Source organism: Charadrius vociferus, unplaced genomic scaffold (genome assembly GCF_000708025.1).
Source record: "Charadrius vociferus isolate BGI_N301 unplaced genomic scaffold, ASM70802v2 scaffold103, whole genome shotgun sequence".
NCBI lineage: Eukaryota > Metazoa > Chordata > Aves > Charadriiformes > Charadriidae > Charadrius > Charadrius vociferus.
In genome coordinates this window covers 4,933,644-4,953,502 of record NW_009648061.1, presented here as the reverse complement: position 1 = coordinate 4,953,502, position 19,859 = coordinate 4,933,644, and the positions used below count along the sequence as shown (strand labels likewise).

Genomic DNA, 19,859 nt, shown 5'->3' with positions numbered 1-19,859 from the left:
GGGGTACCGGCGGCCCCCCGGCGGTATGCCCCCCGCTGCCCCGCCGGCGGCGCCGGAGGCCGAAGGGTCGGGAGGGCTTGAGGAGGTATTCGGTAGCGCGGCGGGAAGGAGGCGACGGCCTCCCCTCTCCGCCCTCTCCGCCTTCAGCCACATCTCGGCCAGACGGGAAGAGCCTCCGGAGCTCAGCTATTTCCACCGGGAGGCCAAGGTGAGGGAGGGAAGGGACCGAGCCGGGGAGAGCCTCGCAGGGCCCGGGGGGGCTGGAGGGACCAGACTTCCCCGTGGGTTTGTGCGCAGCGTAAGAAGATGGTGCTCAGTCCCTGTGCGAGGGCTCGGCCCCCATCATGAGGGACCTGCTCAGGCGGGTGTCTCAAAAAAATACGGTTAATATTTCAAAGGCCAGTGGAAATGCCACGCGTTGGTCGCTGGCTAGGCTATCTAATGCCTAAATAGCAGGTTTTCACTTCAGAGGCCTTTGCGAGGTGTAACAGGCCTTTGCCTGTTGTGGATGGCAAACAAGGGAGGATGCTGTCACTGGATGGCGGGAGAGACATGGTCCACTGAGGATTAAGGACCAACCAGCCACGTGGTTTCACCAAAATGCAAGACGGCTTTAGGGGGGACGCTAGGAAAGGCATTATCTGTTGCTAGGGTTGGATGTGGCACCTGTGTTTTTTCTGGTAACGCGCATTCTCAGGGACCCTTTAATAACAAACTGCTCCATTTTCAGTTGGGGGAAAAGGTTTTCAGTGTACATCGTGCAAATTTTCTGTATCCTCAGCTTTAATAAAGAAAAGAGAGCGACTCAAAACAACATCAATACATGCCTTGATAACTGAACGCTTCCGAAGGTATTGCACTGACGCTTAACATGTAGTAACTCAAGTAGACTAGGAGGCAGCCTCACCCCTCACTTTGCTGCAATTACGCCACCCTTTTATCTCATTTCTCTCTGTCCTCATGTTTAAAATCACAAATGAAAGCAATCCTACACCTTGAGCCTCAGCTGGGCTATACTTGCTGGGTAGCAAACCTTTCTCTCTCTGAAGAGGGTCATATGAGACATTGAACTTAACCTCTTCCACCCTCCCCTCCAAAAAAATCTCACATTAAAAAGTTCTGAAATGTCTTATTATATCAATGTAATATAGCAATATTATGGCAACATATATTTGTAATGGTAAATACACCCTGTGAATCCCCTCCCCACCCAAGTGACAGGCTGCTGAATATGCAGAGCACTGGGCAGGGACAACTGGTGACCTGTGAGAGTCTGCAGGTGGCGTGGCCCTGGGACATGGGCAGGGTGCAGACCACGGCACAGCACTGGGCATTAAAAGCACAGCAAAACCAATTTCCAGCATTGACTGAGTGGCCCTGCTAAAAGACAGGTAAATTTGTAATTTCAAGCTTTCGTGTTGATTTCAGCATTACCTTGGGAAGGTGCTCTGAGCCAAAGGTGAGCGGGCGCGGATGGTGCCATACTTAACAAAACACGGTAGGGAGAGCACAAGAGTAAGGCTAGGGCAGGTCAGAGGGCTGGCATGGTGCACTTGGGGCTGGTGGGGCTCAGTGTCTATCCAGTCTGCATGGAATTAGCAACCATATGGTAGACCTTTTGTTTACAATATAAAGTCTGCTTTCACACTCCCGATGACCTGGTTTGTGTAAAATGCTGTTCCAGTGGCATGGAAACAAAAAGTGATAACAGCTGTTTAATAGGTTTCTTCACAGCACAGCCCTCGGCCACAGGGGAGGAAGCAGATTCAACTCATTCTTCAGTACAATTAAGGAATTATATAATTTGAAATTCTTTATATGTACACGAAGGGGAATTTCATTCCTTTTTTTTTGAAGCTTAAAAACCAACTGTGTGTCAGAGGCTGAAGCGGAGAGACATAGAGGAAGATGTGCTCAGTGCATGGCCAGAAGCCAGAAATTCCTGCCTTTTAATCCCTTGGCTGACAGTTGCTCCCTCGATTGCTTTACATAAGTTACCGTAGCCAGTTTGCATGGTGTTTCCTCTTCTGTGACATGGAGAAAGCTATTACCTATTTTATGTGTGTCTGGAATTTTAATGAATGTTTTCAAAGTGCTTAGCCTTAGTAGCAGTACACAGAGGATGCTCACCCTGAGTGCAAATTTGTTGTCTGCTCTGTGTGATTCACTTGCTCTGATGGGTTTAAGAAACAGTTCCCCACCACCACCGCCTAGGCCAACCAAGTCATCATTTAACAACAAAGAGAAACAACGGCAAAAATTTATCAATATATTGAGCACAGAAGTGTTGCCTCCACACATCTGGCAGAAGATCTTAAACAGATCATCTGGGACAGGGCTAGTTTTTAACATAACAGGCTGGCTACCTATCTGTGAGTTCCAGAAAGAATGAATTATCTGCTCTGACAGAGGTAACAAATAATGGACAAATAACGCCACGTGAATAAAAACAAAGGAACAAATAACATTCCCAGCAGTGAGGACAAATTAGATGCCCACTAAAATTCTGAATGAAACTGGTAGTGTGGGGAGGAACGGAGAAGTAAGGAAGCACAGAAATAATAATAATGGAGGTGACAAATCAGATGCAGGATGCTCTTGAACATGCCAGAAGTTCTGAGGCTTGATGGTTTCTGAGAAATGAAAGGATGGATAGGTTAAATACCAAACCACCTCTCCTCTTAGCAGAACCAAGTAATGGAGATACCCTTCCAAATGAAGCCTGTGATTACAGTGGTGCCTCACTGGTGGTCTTACCTATGGCTTCCTTTTAATGGAACCATTATAGCCTTCTTGACCTGCCCTGACTTGACTATTTTTGGAGGATAGCATTGTAATTTGTAAGACTCAAAATAGAAGAGTTTTTCAAAGGCTAAATTGGGCACACTGTAAAATTAGAAGTAAAAAAAAAAAAACCCAAAAAACAGCAAAATGCCCAATTTTTCAAATTTATAGTTAGCCATGCACAAAACCAGTAATCAACTGACATGTTTACCAGCATATGGGCCTTTTAATGAATTTCATTAACAACTGACAACTGATATTTCAACAAGGATTTTGCTTTTCTTTCCTTGAAAACTTTTTTGGTTTTGAAATTCCTTTGATTCCATTGATAAGAACTTCTTGCTTGGATTTCATAAATGCATTTGTTAGCAGATCTGATCTTTAGTGTTGCTTATTTGGATGCAATATGTCAACAGGTATCATAAACACAATAATATTCTGGCTTGGGGTGTGCTGTATTTTCATACGTGACATACATGCATACTACTGGATCACAGGATTATGACTGTGGCATGTTTCTGAATTCTTCTCAGTTCTGCTTTAATCAGAAATTAAATGGTGATTCCACTGCAGGATACCATTGTCTTTTTCATTCCAAATGAATTCTGAAACTGCTTGCTTTCCTTTTACATTACACTGCCAGTTCATTTGACAAATTTATTAACTTAAGGAGAATATAAAGTTCATAAAAGTAAAACAAACAAACAAACCAGTTAAATTTCCAAAAGTTACAACAAATTACCAGGAAAAAATGGGGTAAATTGCCACAAGGGAAATTTCAGAGCTGAACAGACTTTAAAAAGATACCACATGTTATTAGGTGTTTTTATTGCAAAGGGGTGACCCAAACTTGCTAGTGGTAGCTCAGTAGTATTACAGTTGCCATTCATCTTATGCTATATGTGCACTGTTATTGATTATTGATTGAACGACATATATTCTGTAACCTGTAAAGTGAAGCAATACTGAGAATTAGCCATTTTTTTCCCCTTTTCTCAAGACAGGAGATGTTTCCACTTATGATTCCATTTTTAAAAGACCAGAGGGTTACGACAAAAAACTTCACCGATGTGACAGAGAACATGCCAAGAGTCGTGGCCTTAACATTAATGAGGAGGTAACCCTTTGATAATTTCATAATTATCTTTGTTAAAGGTATTTTGTATGTTTTGACATGGCTGGAGATTATAGGGATTTTTTTATCCTGTATAATGCAGCCTGTATGGTATCAAAGGAATTGGAAAGAGGACATCATTGTCCTCAGCCTGGAGGTTCAGGAAAAAGCATTAGCCAGCGAAGACACCTGAGTTAGATCCTGCTCTTTGGCGTCCTGTAGATTTCCAGGTGACAAGCTGTATGCAAGTTAAAGCATGGAGAAGGAGATACACACAGCAAGGCAAACCCTCTGTTACAGACCTTCAGGGTCTCTGAGAGTGACTTCTGAACCGTCTGTGCCCCTCCAGAGTTGCGGTTCAGGTGGTCCTGCAGCTGATTCTGTGATGCGTGAAAGCTCTTCTCCCTGAGAGGACCGGATTCAGGGCCTCGACTCAACCACTGCCCTCTGACATCCACCCTCTCTATGGGAGCATTTGCTGAGTGAGCCCAAGTCTCTGAAGCTGGTGAGTTTGTTATGCAAACTTACACCTGCAGGAAGGAAATTCATAGGGAGCTTGTGCAAAGGAGGGGTCAATCAGAAGACCATGGACATGCCTGGAAAAGGCTGGGCGAAGTATCTAAGGCCAGCAGAATCTGTGTGCAGCCTCATAGATAAGGAAGTATGCAGCCATGTTTTTAATCATCTGCCTTGAAAACAGAAATACTATAATATATATACATATGTAGAAATATGTATTTTTCCATGCAGCATCTGAATAATATACATACATACACGAGTGTGTATATATATTTCTATTTCTGTTTATATACAGATGCACACAGGCAGAGGCTGTCAAAAACCAAATGAAGTGCAACCTCTGTGTGCTAATGGCCTCAAAATCCCAAAGGGTTCATGGCATGTAAAGAGATGGGTAAGCTAGGAATGGCTGCCCGTATTGGTGATGATATATGATAGAGATGCAAGAAAGAAGAGAGAGACAAAAGTTAAAATTACTGTAATCGTTGTGTAATAAAACTGCTGATATTTTGTGACAAAGGCCACTGCTTGCGATTCGTCTCACTAGCAGCTATATATGCCAGACATTTCAGTGCATAGCCATAATGCCCTTCAACTCTATCAGGCAGAGCAGGGAGTGGTAGGTGCTCCCAAAGGAATCCCAGAAATGCCCATTACCATCACCTGCTCACGCCTAGTAACTCAACTGCAAATTTGTGTGAGGTCAAAAGCCATGTAAATGACTATTCCAATTAAAAATTAGCCTTTTTATTTAAACAAAACATAGCCAACCCCTCTGCCGTAATACCAAGCCCAACTTCCAGCTAGGAAATTTGTGTAGAAACACTTTATCAATGCAGAGTTAAGGTTTTTTTACTGAGCTCTTGTGTCCTTTCTGCATCAAAAAACCTCACTAGCAAACGTACCAGTTTGCTTCCTAAATCAAACATGTATGAGCCAAAATTCATATGAGCTCTGCTGGGCAGTGCATGCAAGGGACTCTGCCTGAACAGGTGTCCCTTAATTCAGCCCTTTAATTAGCATGGAGACACATCAAAACCACAGCTGTTGAATATTACAACATGATCTTCCTGCATGTGATGACACCCAACGCTGGACTTACCCATGACTAAGTGCAGGTCACATACTCAACTCCTGCTCTTTAATTGCCTCGGTGGCCCTCACAGACTTTATATAATAATAACTATGCTATAAAACATAATAAATAATAAGGCCACAATCAACATCTGTCTAGTACAACACTGAAAGGAGACGGGCTGAATCCACCACAGTACACTCTTGTCCTTGAAGTGGAAAAAACCAAACCGCTACACATAAGCCCTCCGTTTCTTGCAGAGAGCCTGGGTGCGCCCAGGGAATCCAAGAGCACGGTCACAGATACTCGGTTTAGCTACATGCAGCACAGTGACTGCAGGGGAGTGTTTGCACAAGGCTGCCTTTGCTGGTTGCAAGTGTTAACAGTGCTAGAATTACACACTGTGAAGGCGTATAGCGGGATGCTTCTCAGCCAACTGTTGGAAAATCTCAAATCTGCTGAATGCCGAACCTGCAAAGATGAAATGCCACTGTGCACAGTCAGCGCTGTGCTACCAAGGATGCTGAAAACTGAATCTTATTTATTTAAAGGGAACACAAACTATTGGAATTACACACTGCTGCCTGTCATTAGCACTGTAAACCCTGTATCCCTGGTGAAGTCTTTCTTGATGGTACAAAGATTCAGTCATTTCTCCTTTTCAACATTTATCCACATCTGGAGAGGGGGGAGGAAGTGGTCTTATTTTTTGCCTGCCACTCTTCTTGATTTTTGTTCTGGTGGGGTTCAAAGTTGGTGTACTGAATAGCTTTTAATAGGGTGGAGCAAGGTTGGCAGGAAGGGCAGGGGGAGAGCTGGGGATGAACGGTTGTTTTGGAATAGGCATTTCTGTTGTGGTGGTTTTGATGGGGGTTTTTTTTGAAAAAAAATTGTTTACAGCCTCTTCCCAAGAATGTCGGGTCTAGTTCTGTCCATGAGTCTGGAAATGTCTCACAGCTGACTGCCCTGCTATGAGACCCCTCAGATCTGTGCTCCCACCTGTATCCTCGCAGGAAATGCCAGGGCTCGTGTGCTTCATGGGTTCTATTGTAAGTGCTGATACGGCTCAGACTTGTGTCTGTTGTGGCAAAGAAGTCATTTGTTTGCACCTGAACTGTGGTGTGGCCTCGACATTTTGATTCTCCTTGTAGGTATTACATCATAAGACTAGGCAAACACATTGGGGACCAAGGCTTACTGTGTTAGCCAGTGCGCAAGCATATAAGCAGCCTGATAAATCTGGGACCTTTGGCTAGGGGAAGAAAAACAAACAAAACCCGTCTTTCCCTTCTGGCTCCAGAGCTCCCTGTTGCTGTAGCACAGGACAAAACTGCAGATTGCAGATAGTGATTGCACAGTCACTTAAAGAGCAATTTACGAAGAACAAGCTTAAAAATCTTTTCTTGGTCAGGTTATTTTTCACCGAGTCCACTTCGCATCATTGCAGAGCAATTATTTCTGTAATCTTACAGCTACAAGCATTTTTATTAAAACCTTTGTGCAAAAATACAGTAGTATATGCTTTATGTCCTTCAGGGAAAGCTTGCATGGACTAGTGGTTGCTCAGGGGTTTTTCTTTACGCTTTGATTTTTTTCATGCGGTGCTTTCGCTGAAAGTGCAAGCAGGGTAGGTGTTCCTGTAACAGGGGACACAAATTAAATCTCTCCTATTTTTCATATGAATCATGCAAGTCAGTGCACAAGAACAATACGAATGAAAATAAAATCTGTGTCACTTTCCAGTAACATAGCATTTAGTTTGCCAGTAATCACATGGTAATCGCCTCTGTGTGTGTGTGTGTGTGTGTGTAAAAAATTATCAGTCCACAGTAACTTACAGTACAGCTCCATATCTTATCATCTTGTCATCTACTGATACATTCATGGTTTATTAATATACATAAAAAACTAGGTCAGGGATGGAACAGTAAGAGTGCAGACCACTGCTAAATAAATATACATCCATATAGCAGATGCCGTACAGTTTTGGCTGTTATTTTGCCCCTGGCCACAGCACATTTAGCCATAGATAACTGCCAAGTATCCGCTCTGTGATTTTCTTACAAGACTTTTATATTTTCACAGGAAATGGCAAGACCTGTCGCTGTTTTGTCATCTTCAGAATATGGGAGACGCATAAATAAGCCCATAGAGCAGCCAATCAAAGATCATGCAAGGATTAATCATGTGCAGGCAGAATTCTACAGAAAAAATGGCATCACCTGCTTATTGGAAAAACCTTCTCCAAGCCTGGATCCATGCTAAATCTCTTGTATCTCTCACAGCCAGCAACATTTATGTGGAAAAAAACCCATCTCGCATCAAAAAGCAATATGGTGCTTCTGCCTTTTCCTCTACATTTTAGTTAATGAGAATCATTTGGATTAAAAATAGGATGAAATAGCAGCTGTACTTGTACTTATGCTAATTCAAACGCATGTCTTCTTCTTACAGTGTCTCAAAAATCTCATGAAAAGCAGCATCAGCAAGAGCTGAACATTTTAGGCAGCAACACTAGAAGTGAGACCTGTTGGGTCAACAGCTGTCTCTCTGCAATTTTACGCGGTGCTTCTACATAACTATTCACAGACTTAACATTTAAGCAAGCTTGCTTCTCAAGGTATCAGTGGTCACTGACTTCTTAGTTCTTACACTGTTGCTACAGAATTGTGAGGCGTCATTTTATTTGCCCAACAGCTGAAACGGGGATTCAACACAGATTTTCTAAAACAGACAGGCTTATCCATAAATGGGCAAGTAAAGAAATGATCTGACTTAAGAGAAGTGCTTAGCAGTTTCAGTACACTTCAAGTGGAAGTCAAGTTAAAGGGAACTTCTGAGTAATTAGCATTTTAACAGACAAGATCTCGGCTTAGCTGATTTCAGACATCCATTTCACTGGCTTTCACTATACGAGTGGTGTCTGAGGGACTGATCTATTCAAGAGTGTCACAAGAAAAATCATCTTTGGTTCTGTATCCAATGCTGGGGAAAAAAAAAAAGTAATACTAGCAGAACAGGCACTAAATAGTTTGGTAGAAAGGATGGAAAAAACCAAGGATTTGAACAGTAGTAATTTAAAAAGCACGTTTAAAGTAAATGTCTAAACCTGTTTAAACATTTAGTGCCTTGTATTCTCACTGAATCCAGTACTACAGTTTTAAGCTAATTTCAGGAGAAGAAATATCTCCAGCAGGACACGCATCAGTTTGGTTCTCAAGAGCCATTGATCCAGCTGTTGTTAAAAGCTGAGACAGTATTGCTCAGAGAGGAATGACAGCCAGACTGATCATAGCAGAACAAGGACTGGAAGTCCACAGCTTTGACTGACTCTGGAGTTCTGTCAGGTATTTACACGTAGGAAACCTGTATCATTTGTCTCCTAGTGAAAAATAATAAAAGCAAAGAACCTCTTATCTGGAGCATGGATAAGTAGTAAATTAGGCAATCAATAGCCCGTGTTTGTCGTGATGTGAGAAGCAGAGCAGAGAGCAGCCCATTCTGAGAGGTGTTTGTTACTTTCATTATTCATGACCTGCAAGTTCCTCTACAATGAGCTAGGGCCAAGAGAGCAGTACTGCTAGATTCCTTTTCAATAATAAATACTTCGCTAAACAAATCCAGCAGCATTAAATGAAAGGAATCACAGTAAGAACAACGTGAGAAGGAAACATTTTCTAACAATACCAGAATGCTTTCTAAAAAATCGGTATCAAATGTATACCAGTGAGGAATGAGACAGGATATGGCCTTTTTCTAGACAGGTTATTTTTAGTTTGGGACAGTCAGTACAAATTACTTCTTTTAAGTAGTCTTACTATATTTTCAAACCATCTGTGTTTTAAAAACTACGGGAAATCAAATCTGTTTGAGAACACCACCACCTTCTGGCTTGTGTGAGAAATAAGCATCAGCAGCTCACTACCACCGTGAAGAAAGGCATGAGTCATGGACACCAGTATCAGTTTTCCTCTCATTTTTTTTTGCTTACATCACCGCCTTCTCTTTCAGTCCCTTTTCATCCCTCCTCATTTTTGAAGGCTTGTCACAGGCTATTCCTCCTACTACTTGTTTCCCAATCAGTTCTGAGTGGTTGACATCTCCCTTCAGTGCTCAGTTAGTGACCATCTCTTCTGTATTAGGGAAAAATACCTTATAGATGTCTGCAAAGACATTTCAGTCGTCTTCCTCCAATTTCTCTTTTGCTAGGATGACAACTGTTAGGTTACTGATGTGCTCCAAGTTTTCCATAACACTGTTGGAACGTATCTTATTGCCTCTTGGTGCTCCCTCACCTGTCAGTGCTGACATACTACTGTGGGTAAGCGTTATACATGCAAGAAATTAACATGAACAGAATGCACTGCATGACACAATGTAAATCATATCTTGGATCTGGATTTTGCATCCAAAAATCTCCAGGAGTTGTTGGAACAACTGACAGACACCCACAACTCACAAATTACTAACAGTAGCCTTGGAAGGAAAAAAATGGCCACGTTCTGTATCTACTGCCTTTTTCGTATCAAATCATAATAGTTAAAATCAAACCAGGTGATACTGAGAATCCTGCTTTGCTACTCATAAATAACAATTCCACACCGGACAGGATGCACAAGCTAACCTGAAAATGTGTTCTACGTAGAAGTTATGTGATCAGAACTAGGGCTATGTTATTTTCCCGTCATCCATCTGTAAAGCAACGTGTTGACTCGAATTGGAGCACACCCATTGCAGCTGAAGTGGTTACTGGTGCCAGTTCTAAATTCTGGCAGAAGGGTGGAACTGATACTCATGCACAAAAAAAGACCACATAGGACATAGTTCTGTTTCAGACCTTCAGAGCATAGTAAGTATTTGGGCTAGAATTAGCAGGCCGTAAACTGAAAGAAATCTGGAGCGCATACATGATCCCATTTAGCCAGTTTACATAAAACTGCCACCAAAGACAATACTACACATAATATGTATCCAGAACATCGGGTGGCCCCCACAGAGACAGCTGTGCAAGTCCACTACCCTGTGGCAGGTGTTCTTTTACACACTAAAGTGAATCTTGTTAATAAAAACTCTCTTGTTTTCTGTAAGGCATTGCTATTTAGTGAACAGCATGCTACATCTCTTAAGTATGAGCAGTAAGCGAATTCTGCTTGTGCAACTACTGCAAATTTTAGGTTTATGAAACACTTGGGAAATCACACAAACAGCTATTACACAATTCCATTTTATACTGTCAAGAAAAGCCCTGATTACTAGGTAGCACGGCACTTTCTGTACATTCAGCACCAGCCAGTACCCTCGAATAGTCTCATCTGTCCATTTGCAGCTGTGGGTTAGAAGCAGTGAAAATATAACGAAAACGCAGCATTGACTATCTGGCACTTACACTGTTAACTTATAATAAACATTGACATAAAACTTAAGAAAATATGGTGCTCTTTATTACTCTTTATATGTCAATTGTTCCAAATATTGGAAGGTGTCACATTCAGAAGCTCAAATCATCTTAGGTGGAGTTATTTAGAAACCAGAATTGTTCTTCCACGCACAATATTTACACTTTATAGTACAGGAGGTCAATCTGTGATTTAGTATTATTCTCCAGTGTCAGCAGCCAAGTCCGTATGTATGAGGAAAGATTTTTTTGTGTAGATATTCTGCCATTTTTCTGCAATTTTGTAGAGTCTCTATCTCAAAAAATGGAATCTGGAAATGAAACAAAAATGAATTCTGAAAATATCTTTTAATAAACAACTAGATAAGATTGATATTCATTAAGCAGATGTAAAAGATTTGTCTTTTTAAAAATTAAACATTTAATCCTAAGCATATTATTGGTCTGTAAATCATCTGAATAGAGACTATTGTAAATCAAAGAGTGACATCCATTACAGTTTAAACTAAGTTAAATATAACCGACTTATGCTTATGTCATAAGTGATTATAAATGGAAAAGAAAATCTGAAAAATCTAAAAGTAACTGTTTTGGTCCAAAGTATGCTTAAAGATAAAAATACCCCTATTAATTCAACAGGCAAAATAAAGAATATACTCTGTTGTGAAAATATTTTTTAACAATACAAAGCAGTTCCTTTTTTTTTTAACTCCTCTTTTTAAACTCCAAATTCAGATCTTTTTTAAAAATCCCAATTCTACTGAACTCTTAGTCAACATTTTCATTTAAGTCAAGATCTGAACCTTAGTCATTGCAGAGAAGTACTCTCAAGCAGCCACTATTTGGCAGAAAACACAGGCAGAATACGCTAATTGATCCAAGGAAGAAAAAGAAATTTCTGTAACGCCCTCAAAAAGGCAAAAGCTAGGCAGAGTGAACATAACGTAGAAAGGACAAGACTACATCTGCCTTGGGAAGTAATTGCAACTACAGTTTTAAGCATTATAAAATAATAATTTTTCACTTGCTTTGTTAGCCTGACCAAAAGTCAAACCACTGTCTTTGGACTTTACCTGCACGACTTCATAACCAAGTAATTGAAGATGTCTCTGTTTAATAGCTTCTTCTCCCAACAGATTGTGGCTGTTAAAGCAAAATCTATTTTGACCATCAACACAGAGGGCAATTCTGAAATCAAGCACAAGTGTAGCATCAAAAAAAAATCAGTTACTTTAGTTATCACAACTACTGCAGTTCCCAAGAAGCCCGAGACAATAACTCCCCTCTTACTCCCTAATACCTCCTAGAATTAGATGTTGTAGGATGGGAGTTACCTAGTTCACTCAATTTAAATCCCTCAACTTCCAGGTGGGAGGGGGAAAGCCTGAAGCTTAGCGAAACTAATCTGAAAATCTTATTTATGTGCTCTGAACAAGAATTACCATACAAGTTAATAAGAGGTTGATATTTTTAATGCTACTATTGGTGAGCTATTTGAATTCTTCTAGAAGGAAAAACATACAAATTACTTGTCTCAGCTTGAAAACATTTCAGCAGTTAAACTTATTCAACTTCCTAGTGTAACTGTTAAACCTGTTAAAAGTTAAGTTTAAGGTAAATCTGTTTAATTTAAACCTGTATGTATGGTTGACAGAATACAGATTGTACTTTTTCTACTTGGTGATAAATATCACATCAGCTTAAACAAAAATTTGTATATCCACTGTAAAAAAAGTTACTTAAATTTTAAGTATTTTAAGTATATTGTGACCTTATTTACACATGCAAGCTGTAATTAAAAAAAAAAAATCACAGCCCATTTTTAAACATGAAAGGATGGGATTTTTGGAAGAACCTATATTATTCTCTGAGTCTTGTGAAGGTTAAGCTGGAGACAGCGTAATGCAGTTGCAAATACCACACAGGCAGGTTGCTTAACTTTGTATCCAAGGTTTCTCAAAATAATCCTTGTTTAACATATTTCTTAAACACCTATGCATTTTTCAATAAAAACAGCATCTGTAGCAAATATCCTCATTACACAGAATTCCTTAGAGAATTAAATTTGTAAACTCAAACTGGCTTAAATTGTGTTAAATCTATGTGGACACACTCAATTAGAATTAATTTGGTTTTAATTTGAAAATTAATTACAGAAGATCAAAATACATTACTATAAGCCAAATCAGGATCGCTTTGATCCTGATTGTCACTGGGTAAAGAGACTAATTGTCTGACACTGTGTAGTCAGGACGCAAAACAGTGAGGAAAAAAATACAGATCGTTAATTTTGCCAACTTTGTCCTTTTGCCAGTGGTCTCAGTGTGAAAGCTTAGCTTCATTGAGGTCAATGGCAAAACTCCAATTAGCTTAAATTTTGCCAGGGTTTCATCCTGGATGCTCTTTGTCAATGTTAAGATTTTACCAGTGGTTTCTTTTATTCTCTTACCGTCTGTGAACTTCTTCACATTGGGCAGCAGGCAATACAAACCCTTCCTCATCTAATTTAATCTCAATATCTAGTATAGATGAAAAGAAAAGTAACATTAAAATTCATTTAATATAAAAAACTGTTTGCTGTAATTCTCGTCCTTTTACAGTTCATTGTTTTATAAAATAAATAAAATAATATCACAATATTTTTTTCTGAATCACAGAGGCATGCAAAAGATGTGCACAGACTACTTAACACAAATGATTGATAATTAGTAACATTTCAGCCTTTCATAATGCTAACAGCAAAGTAGTCCTCCAAGTCCACTAAAAACCATATTGTAGTTAAATGGCACTTTGCTGGGCTGGCTGGAATTCTGAGGGCTTTGGGGGGAGACTCTTTCTCTCTGCCCCTCCCCTTTATTTTTTCTTATTAATTCCCTAATTTTATAGATGGTGTCAATTTGCAAACAGAGCTTTGGACATAAATGCTGCCAACTTTAAACCCCACGTGGAAGCTGAAATGCAGAATAATTCTGGAATTGTCCCTCTCTATTTTTTTGTTCTACCCCCAAGATGTCCATGAGGTCCAAGAGACTCTTCCCTCAACACCTCATTTATCATCCACCCCTCCTGGGCACATCTCTTTCCTCATCATTACCTTCTCTCAGTTTCCTTTCCTGGTGCATGAAACACTTTGTTTTGCTCACTCCTCTCTTCCAGTCCACAAACCCCACTGACTATATGTAGTCAACAGTTCTAGCTAAGGGGAGAGGAGCCCAGCTGAGCAGAGCAGAGGGCTGACAACCTTCCGGTTCTCCCTTTCTCCACTCACTACGGAAGCAGAGAGATCAGGCAAGTAGCAGTGCCTCATTTTGCTTTACGTTATACAAGTTGTTTACAGCATAAGTAAAAGAGGAGCTGATGATAAAAATACAGAATACAGGAGTTAGCAGCTATTTTCAGTGCAGATTGGCCATGTAAATTCCAAGTAACATTGAAGTTTTTTTCTCTCCCCGTTCCTCTTTCTGACTTTGAAAATGCATTTACTTAAAGTTGCCATGGCATTTCCTCATTTCAGACCCTCTGCAGAGTTTTGTATTCCAGTTTACTTTTTCTGTATTTGCATAATTCAGAATGCCCACATAGGGAAAAAAAATCAATCCTTTTTATTTCTAGAAAATAACCGAGCCTAGAGTTTTGACAGCATAAGCATACATTTTATTATTAATCTAAAGAAATGTTACATACCAACTGTATAGAAATATGGTGTTGATACTTCTGATGCAAAATATATTCTTTTCTTCAGTAAATAAAGTAATCCAGTCTTCACCATTTTGAGGAGGTGAAAATCCAGAGAACTCCGAGATGTCAGAAAGGCCTTTACTTGATACTTTGGAAGGAGTTTGGGACCCTACATAATGACAGAAAACCAAATCAAACAAAAGAAAAAGGAAGATAACATTTTTGTAATTACCTCATATTAATGTAGCAAAATGTATCCTGTCCATTTCAAAGCCACCTTTGGCTCACCTCTTATGTTAACATCAGTTCTGGTTTCATATGTACCATACCTCATAAAATGGGCACTCCAGGGTAACAGTCAGAAAAAGCTGGGTTAGCTGGGAGGTAACAATTCTGTCCAAACCAGGTGGCTGTGCTGAAAGAACAATATTCAGGCTTTCAGGTGTACCTTGAACAAAGTATCTATACACAAACCATCATGCAGAAGTTAGGAAAAGCTATTCAGTTTAACGCACAGAGAAGGTACTTGATCATTGTAATTCTTGATCATTGTTTGAATGAACAGAAAGATCAGTTGAGAAATGACACAGTTAGAAAAATGAGGAAAGTATTTACAGAAATATCAACATAAAAAAAATATACAACTAGTAAGATCTTAGTTAGGACTACGATAGTCTTTCACAAAAGAAAAACAAAAACCAAGATCTGAGAGAGGCAGGACATTCTACAGGGAGGAGTAAGTTTGAGTTGAGGTGTTGGAGAAATATCTTGTCTCCTTCTTCCCATAAGCCATTCTACCCAAGTTATAATCCCAGGATCTCATTGTTTCACTCAGTTGTTGGTTTTTTTTTTGTTTTTTTTGTTTTTATCTGAAAGTAGTGGATAATACTGAATAATTTCTGGAGATTTGTCTACACGTGTATACTTGAAGCATCTTTCATGTTACATGCAAAGTATTATTACAGAATGGTAAAAAACTGATGTAGTGTAAGATGCTAATTATGCAGGTCATCTTCTCATGTTCCTGTTCTGAACTTTGATCACTGTAGTGGAATACCTTTTTTGATTTAAAAGAACATATTCAAAGTAACTGGTACTATGAGCTTTCTCATTTTCTAAGTATCAGCTTGAGAATTTTAAAAAACATTCTGTTTTTACCCCTATAATTCTGCTAAATATGTTTTACTATCTAATGCAGAATTACTTAAAATCTAAAGCTTACAATTGCGTTGTTCATAATAGGTTTGTGTCCAAAAGCATTGGATTATGCAATAGTTCGAGCCAAGGACAGGCTATAACATGGGGGATGTTCTAGAAGCTTACTAGACTGGAGAAAAAAAAACAAAAACAATTAGGTGAAGACAGGCTTTGCAGACAAGGCAGTCTTAGAAGCAGCAGGTGAGCAGAGTCAGATCTCCTAAGCAAGACGGGATAAACCATGGGGTAGATTTTTAAATTTTGTAATGCGTTCCTCAGTATGGTAAGACACAGCACCAAGCATGGGGCTGTAGTGCTTGCTCAGAGGTAAAAAGGAAAGGAGCTCAGGGCACAGACCACAGATGGGCACAGGAAGCCTCCACCAGAGGAGTGTAGTCAGCAGACAGAATGCCAATGGGAAGATGCATCACATAACCGTATCAGATTCTAGATTGAAAGTAATTTAAAAACCAGGATGAAGCACCAATCTTTATGTCTTCTGAAAACATATGTGAGCCCAAGAATTCAATTTCCATTTTTACCTAGATAATTAAAAAACCATACCAGCCTATTCTTAACTGCTCACATTTATGATGCTGTTAACGTTTTACTGGTTCAGATCTCACTTCTACTTTAATTAAGCCAACAATTATGCATTGCAAATTAATTTTTTCAGCTTTATCCATTTACCCTTTTCAGCTTTCACAAACTGATGGTAAATACAATATGAAAGAGAAATACAACCAAGTTGGAAGCATGAATATAACACAATAATCCTTACGCTGAAAAAACAGAAGACTAGAGATGAAAGCAGAAGTCCATACCCAGTTCTACCTTACCCCTACCTGAGAAGCTGGACACAATGCAGGCTGGCAGAAGGTAAGGAATACAGTGCTTGAATCACTAACATACAATGGATGTTATTAGAATCATAAGGCAAAACAGTATTTGAAAAACACGTTTTGTACTGCCTGAGATTTACAAATTCTGTATATGTAATTGCAACACATTCTTATTGATAATAGTAATCTAAATTCTTTTTGTCCTGTTGCTACACTTCACCTCACTTGTCCCTAGAATTTGTATTAATCTTGAACAAAGTTTATAAGGAATTTCAGACTATTTTTTAAAATACAACAGTGCATTATTTCTGCAGTAATAGGTCACCTTGCTAGTAAGACAATAATAGGTAAGCTGTGGAACAGTTATTGTAACTTTTCTTGCATATTATAATTTGGTCCCAGTTTTAAAGGCTATGAGCGGGTTTTCTGACAACTGTGATCATGTACCTTGCCCTTAGAGCGTCAGGAAGAGAGTGGTTTCACTGCTTAGGGAAATATTCAGACATAAGGATTATGCACAGTCACAGAGGACTTAACCTTAAAAAGACAGGCAGCAAAATCTTAAATCTAACCAGCAGTCGACAAGCAGAAGGTAATTTTAGCTTCACAGTGTACTAGTATTGCTATTGGTTTTTTGAAATGTGTCCTCCCTCAGGCTCGCCCCTGTCCCAACCAGAGCCAGTCCCAACCCTAAGGAGTATGAGATCCAAGTAACCAAAGCAAACAGTGGTGGAGGAAGAAAAAGATACAGAAAAGTGACTTGCCCAAAGCCACAAAGCAAATGGAAGACTTACACCCAGAATTAAAGTCAAGTCCCAGGACTCGCTATCCAATGTTCCACCTTTACACCACATCCTTCATGTGGCAGTCATTGCAACGCAACAATTCAGAGAAAAATGAACCCAGAATCACTACACCATATTTTATGTCACTCGTGCATCATTCCAAGTATTATTGCCATTAAAAAATCTACCACCTTTGGTCTTGTTAGTTCCATAATAACTGGTCTCACTAGCCTTCCTAGTTTTACCAGTCTCATAGTAACAGTCTCACTTCATTGAGGGTATTAACATCAGTCACTGCATAGGCAAAAAAGCTTCAACAGCCAGAGTTAAAAGTAACACATTTCCTCCACAGAATAACCTAGTGTCTAAAACCTGTATGAGACAAAGGACAAACACGAGGAAAAACAGAAGGTCGGTAATTTTCAAAAACGCAGAAGGATTAGCTGAAAAAAAAATTTAAGGGAATTCAAATCTCTGTTTAAGATTGTACAGTGCAATTTTCAAACTCCTCTAAATAATATAAACTGAAAGACAACTGCAACTGTGACAAGGAAACAACAGTCTTTGGCCTGCTGATCACTATTCTCCAGTCACCTTAATGAGGTCATTGCTGATTTGACAGATGAAAGTGTAAGAAATGGGTGCTTGACAAGAGACACACCACATAACAGAAAGAAATGTGGAACGTCACAAGAGAAACACTGCTCCTTACCTTGAAGCTGTTGCAGAAAATAGGGACTAAATATTTTTGGCAGAAAATTTACTGGGTAACGTTGAATAAGAACACATGAGTGCAGCAGGTTCAGTAAGGTGTGAGGCTGAAAGTGACTAAAGTGAGTATGCAGCACGGTTTCAAGCTTCCGAAACAAGGAAGAAGCACTTGGAGGCACATAGTTAAGAGTCCCAAATGGTATAATACACCCAGCAATCTCGTCGGTGGTAAATCTGTCAGCATCAGAAATGAAACCTTCTGCCACTGCATCAAAGATGGGCTTTGAAAGGATCATCTTTCGGCAGCAATACTGCATGACTTTGCTGACTGTTTGAGGATGCATGGAAAAGATGGACTTGGGAACATGTGTTTCCAGTGCCTCTGTAAAAATTTCTTCACGATGTCCAAAGTATAGGAAGGCTTCCAGTACATTCACCAGTTCATCACCTGTGAAATAAGGAATATGCTTCACAGAATGCTTACACAGTGCTGTGACTAAGGGAACTGCCTGGGTCTGACGAAGACCAACCAGTGAATTCAGTATTATGCTTGTGAAATTTGGGCTTAAGTGGGAAACTATGTTTAAAGCAGCACTGTTCAGTTTGTTTAGCAAGTCTTGGTATTTTTCCCCTTCCTTGACAATCACCTGCAGCATCTTATAAACCATCACCATTTCCCTAGGACTCCACTTCTCAACGTCTATTTCTTGCATGCGGTTCACAATTTGTTCCAGAGTTGCACAACTCGGGCCTTCCAACTCAAGCAAACTCTCTCCAAGAGCACACAGATTTTTAACAGTCAACTGTCCTTTACCAAGCCGTTCCGCACCCTCTGAAAGCAAGTTTGCCATCAGTGTACTCTGGGGATCCACACGTAGCTTTATCAAAGCTTGCAATGCATTCAGCAGCCCAGTGTTTGACAGTTTTGAGGATTCAAATTCAAACTGGAAGCATAATGCCCTGAAAACTTCATTCTCTAACACTCCTTCAGGGTTTTTCAGACCATTGTCATCCACCTCAACTTCAGAAATCCTCTGCAGGGCTCCCGATGCCATAGTATCAGACATGACTTCTAGAGAGCTAAGAAAGTCAAAAATCTCTTTTGATGTACAAAGGCTGTTCAGCTTCTTGAAAAACAGTTGTTCATCCATCCACACGTTATTAAATTTAGTACTGTTCCCGGTATCTCCACAAAGATGCACAGTTTCATTAACAGAAAGAGACTGTAACCGCAGTTGTACGTGGTTTTTCCTACAAAACACATACTGAGATTTATCTTTGAAACATAGCATCCTCATGGCTACAGAGCTACAGTTTCGGGGCTTTCCCTGCCCAGTGATAAAGCCCAACCTTTTGCTTAGGGTCACCAAAAAGCACCTGCTTGCTTGTGTGCTGGATGAATAGAAGTGGAAACTTTTCCGGCTAATCAACGCCATAGTGGATCAAGTGGGTTCTCAGAAGATACCTAGAGGAAGAAAAATACATATGTAGCTTGGAAAACAGCACCAGTGTCATTAAAACGCAGCAAAAATAACCCAAAAACACTTTTAGCGGCTGGACAAGACAGGGCTGACCCTTCTCCCATGAGCACCGACGTAAAGCAATGCAAAGAGAAGAAGGAGCTGCCGGGAGCGAGGAGCCCGGTGTGACAGGTTGCAGGCCATCCCCGCCCCGCGCCCCCGTAAGGACAGTTACGGGGGGGGCACACGCCTTTCCCCAGGCAGGAACTGCACAGCGGCGCTTTCCTCTTTACCCCGGC

General features: G+C 40.1%; 2 protein-coding genes across 3 annotated transcripts; one reads left to right on the top strand and one right to left on the bottom strand.

Moving 5' to 3' along the window:
- The first annotated feature begins 25 nt into the window (after positions 1 to 25).
- On the top strand, positions 26 to 7,757 carry LOC104285349 (chromosome unknown open reading frame, human C5orf49). The gene is made up of 3 exons (XM_009883799.1): positions 26 to 208; positions 3,785 to 3,901; positions 7,578 to 7,757. Exons 1-3 carry the CDS (start codon positions 26 to 28, stop codon positions 7,755 to 7,757), a joined length of 480 nt encoding a protein of 159 aa, XP_009882101.1.
- Positions 7,758 to 10,916: 3,159 nt separating this feature from the next.
- Positions 10,917 to 19,536, bottom strand: FASTKD3 (FAST kinase domains 3). 2 transcript variants are annotated; one of them, XM_009883758.1, is made up of 6 exons: positions 18,102 to 19,536; positions 14,895 to 14,980; positions 14,572 to 14,734; positions 13,337 to 13,406; positions 11,961 to 12,075; positions 10,917 to 11,198 (listed from the first exon to the last, which is right to left on the bottom strand). In XM_009883758.1, the coding sequence occupies exons 1-6, from the start codon at positions 19,534 to 19,536 to the stop codon at positions 11,100 to 11,102; spliced, it is 1,968 nt and encodes a 655-aa protein (XP_009882060.1). In that variant the 3' UTR covers positions 10,917 to 11,099. The 2 variants fall into 2 exon arrangements, with proteins under 2 accessions (XP_009882060.1, XP_009882061.1); XM_009883759.1 differs by having other exon boundaries at positions 10,946 to 11,198; positions 18,090 to 19,236.
- Positions 19,537 to 19,859: the final 323 nt, after the last annotated feature.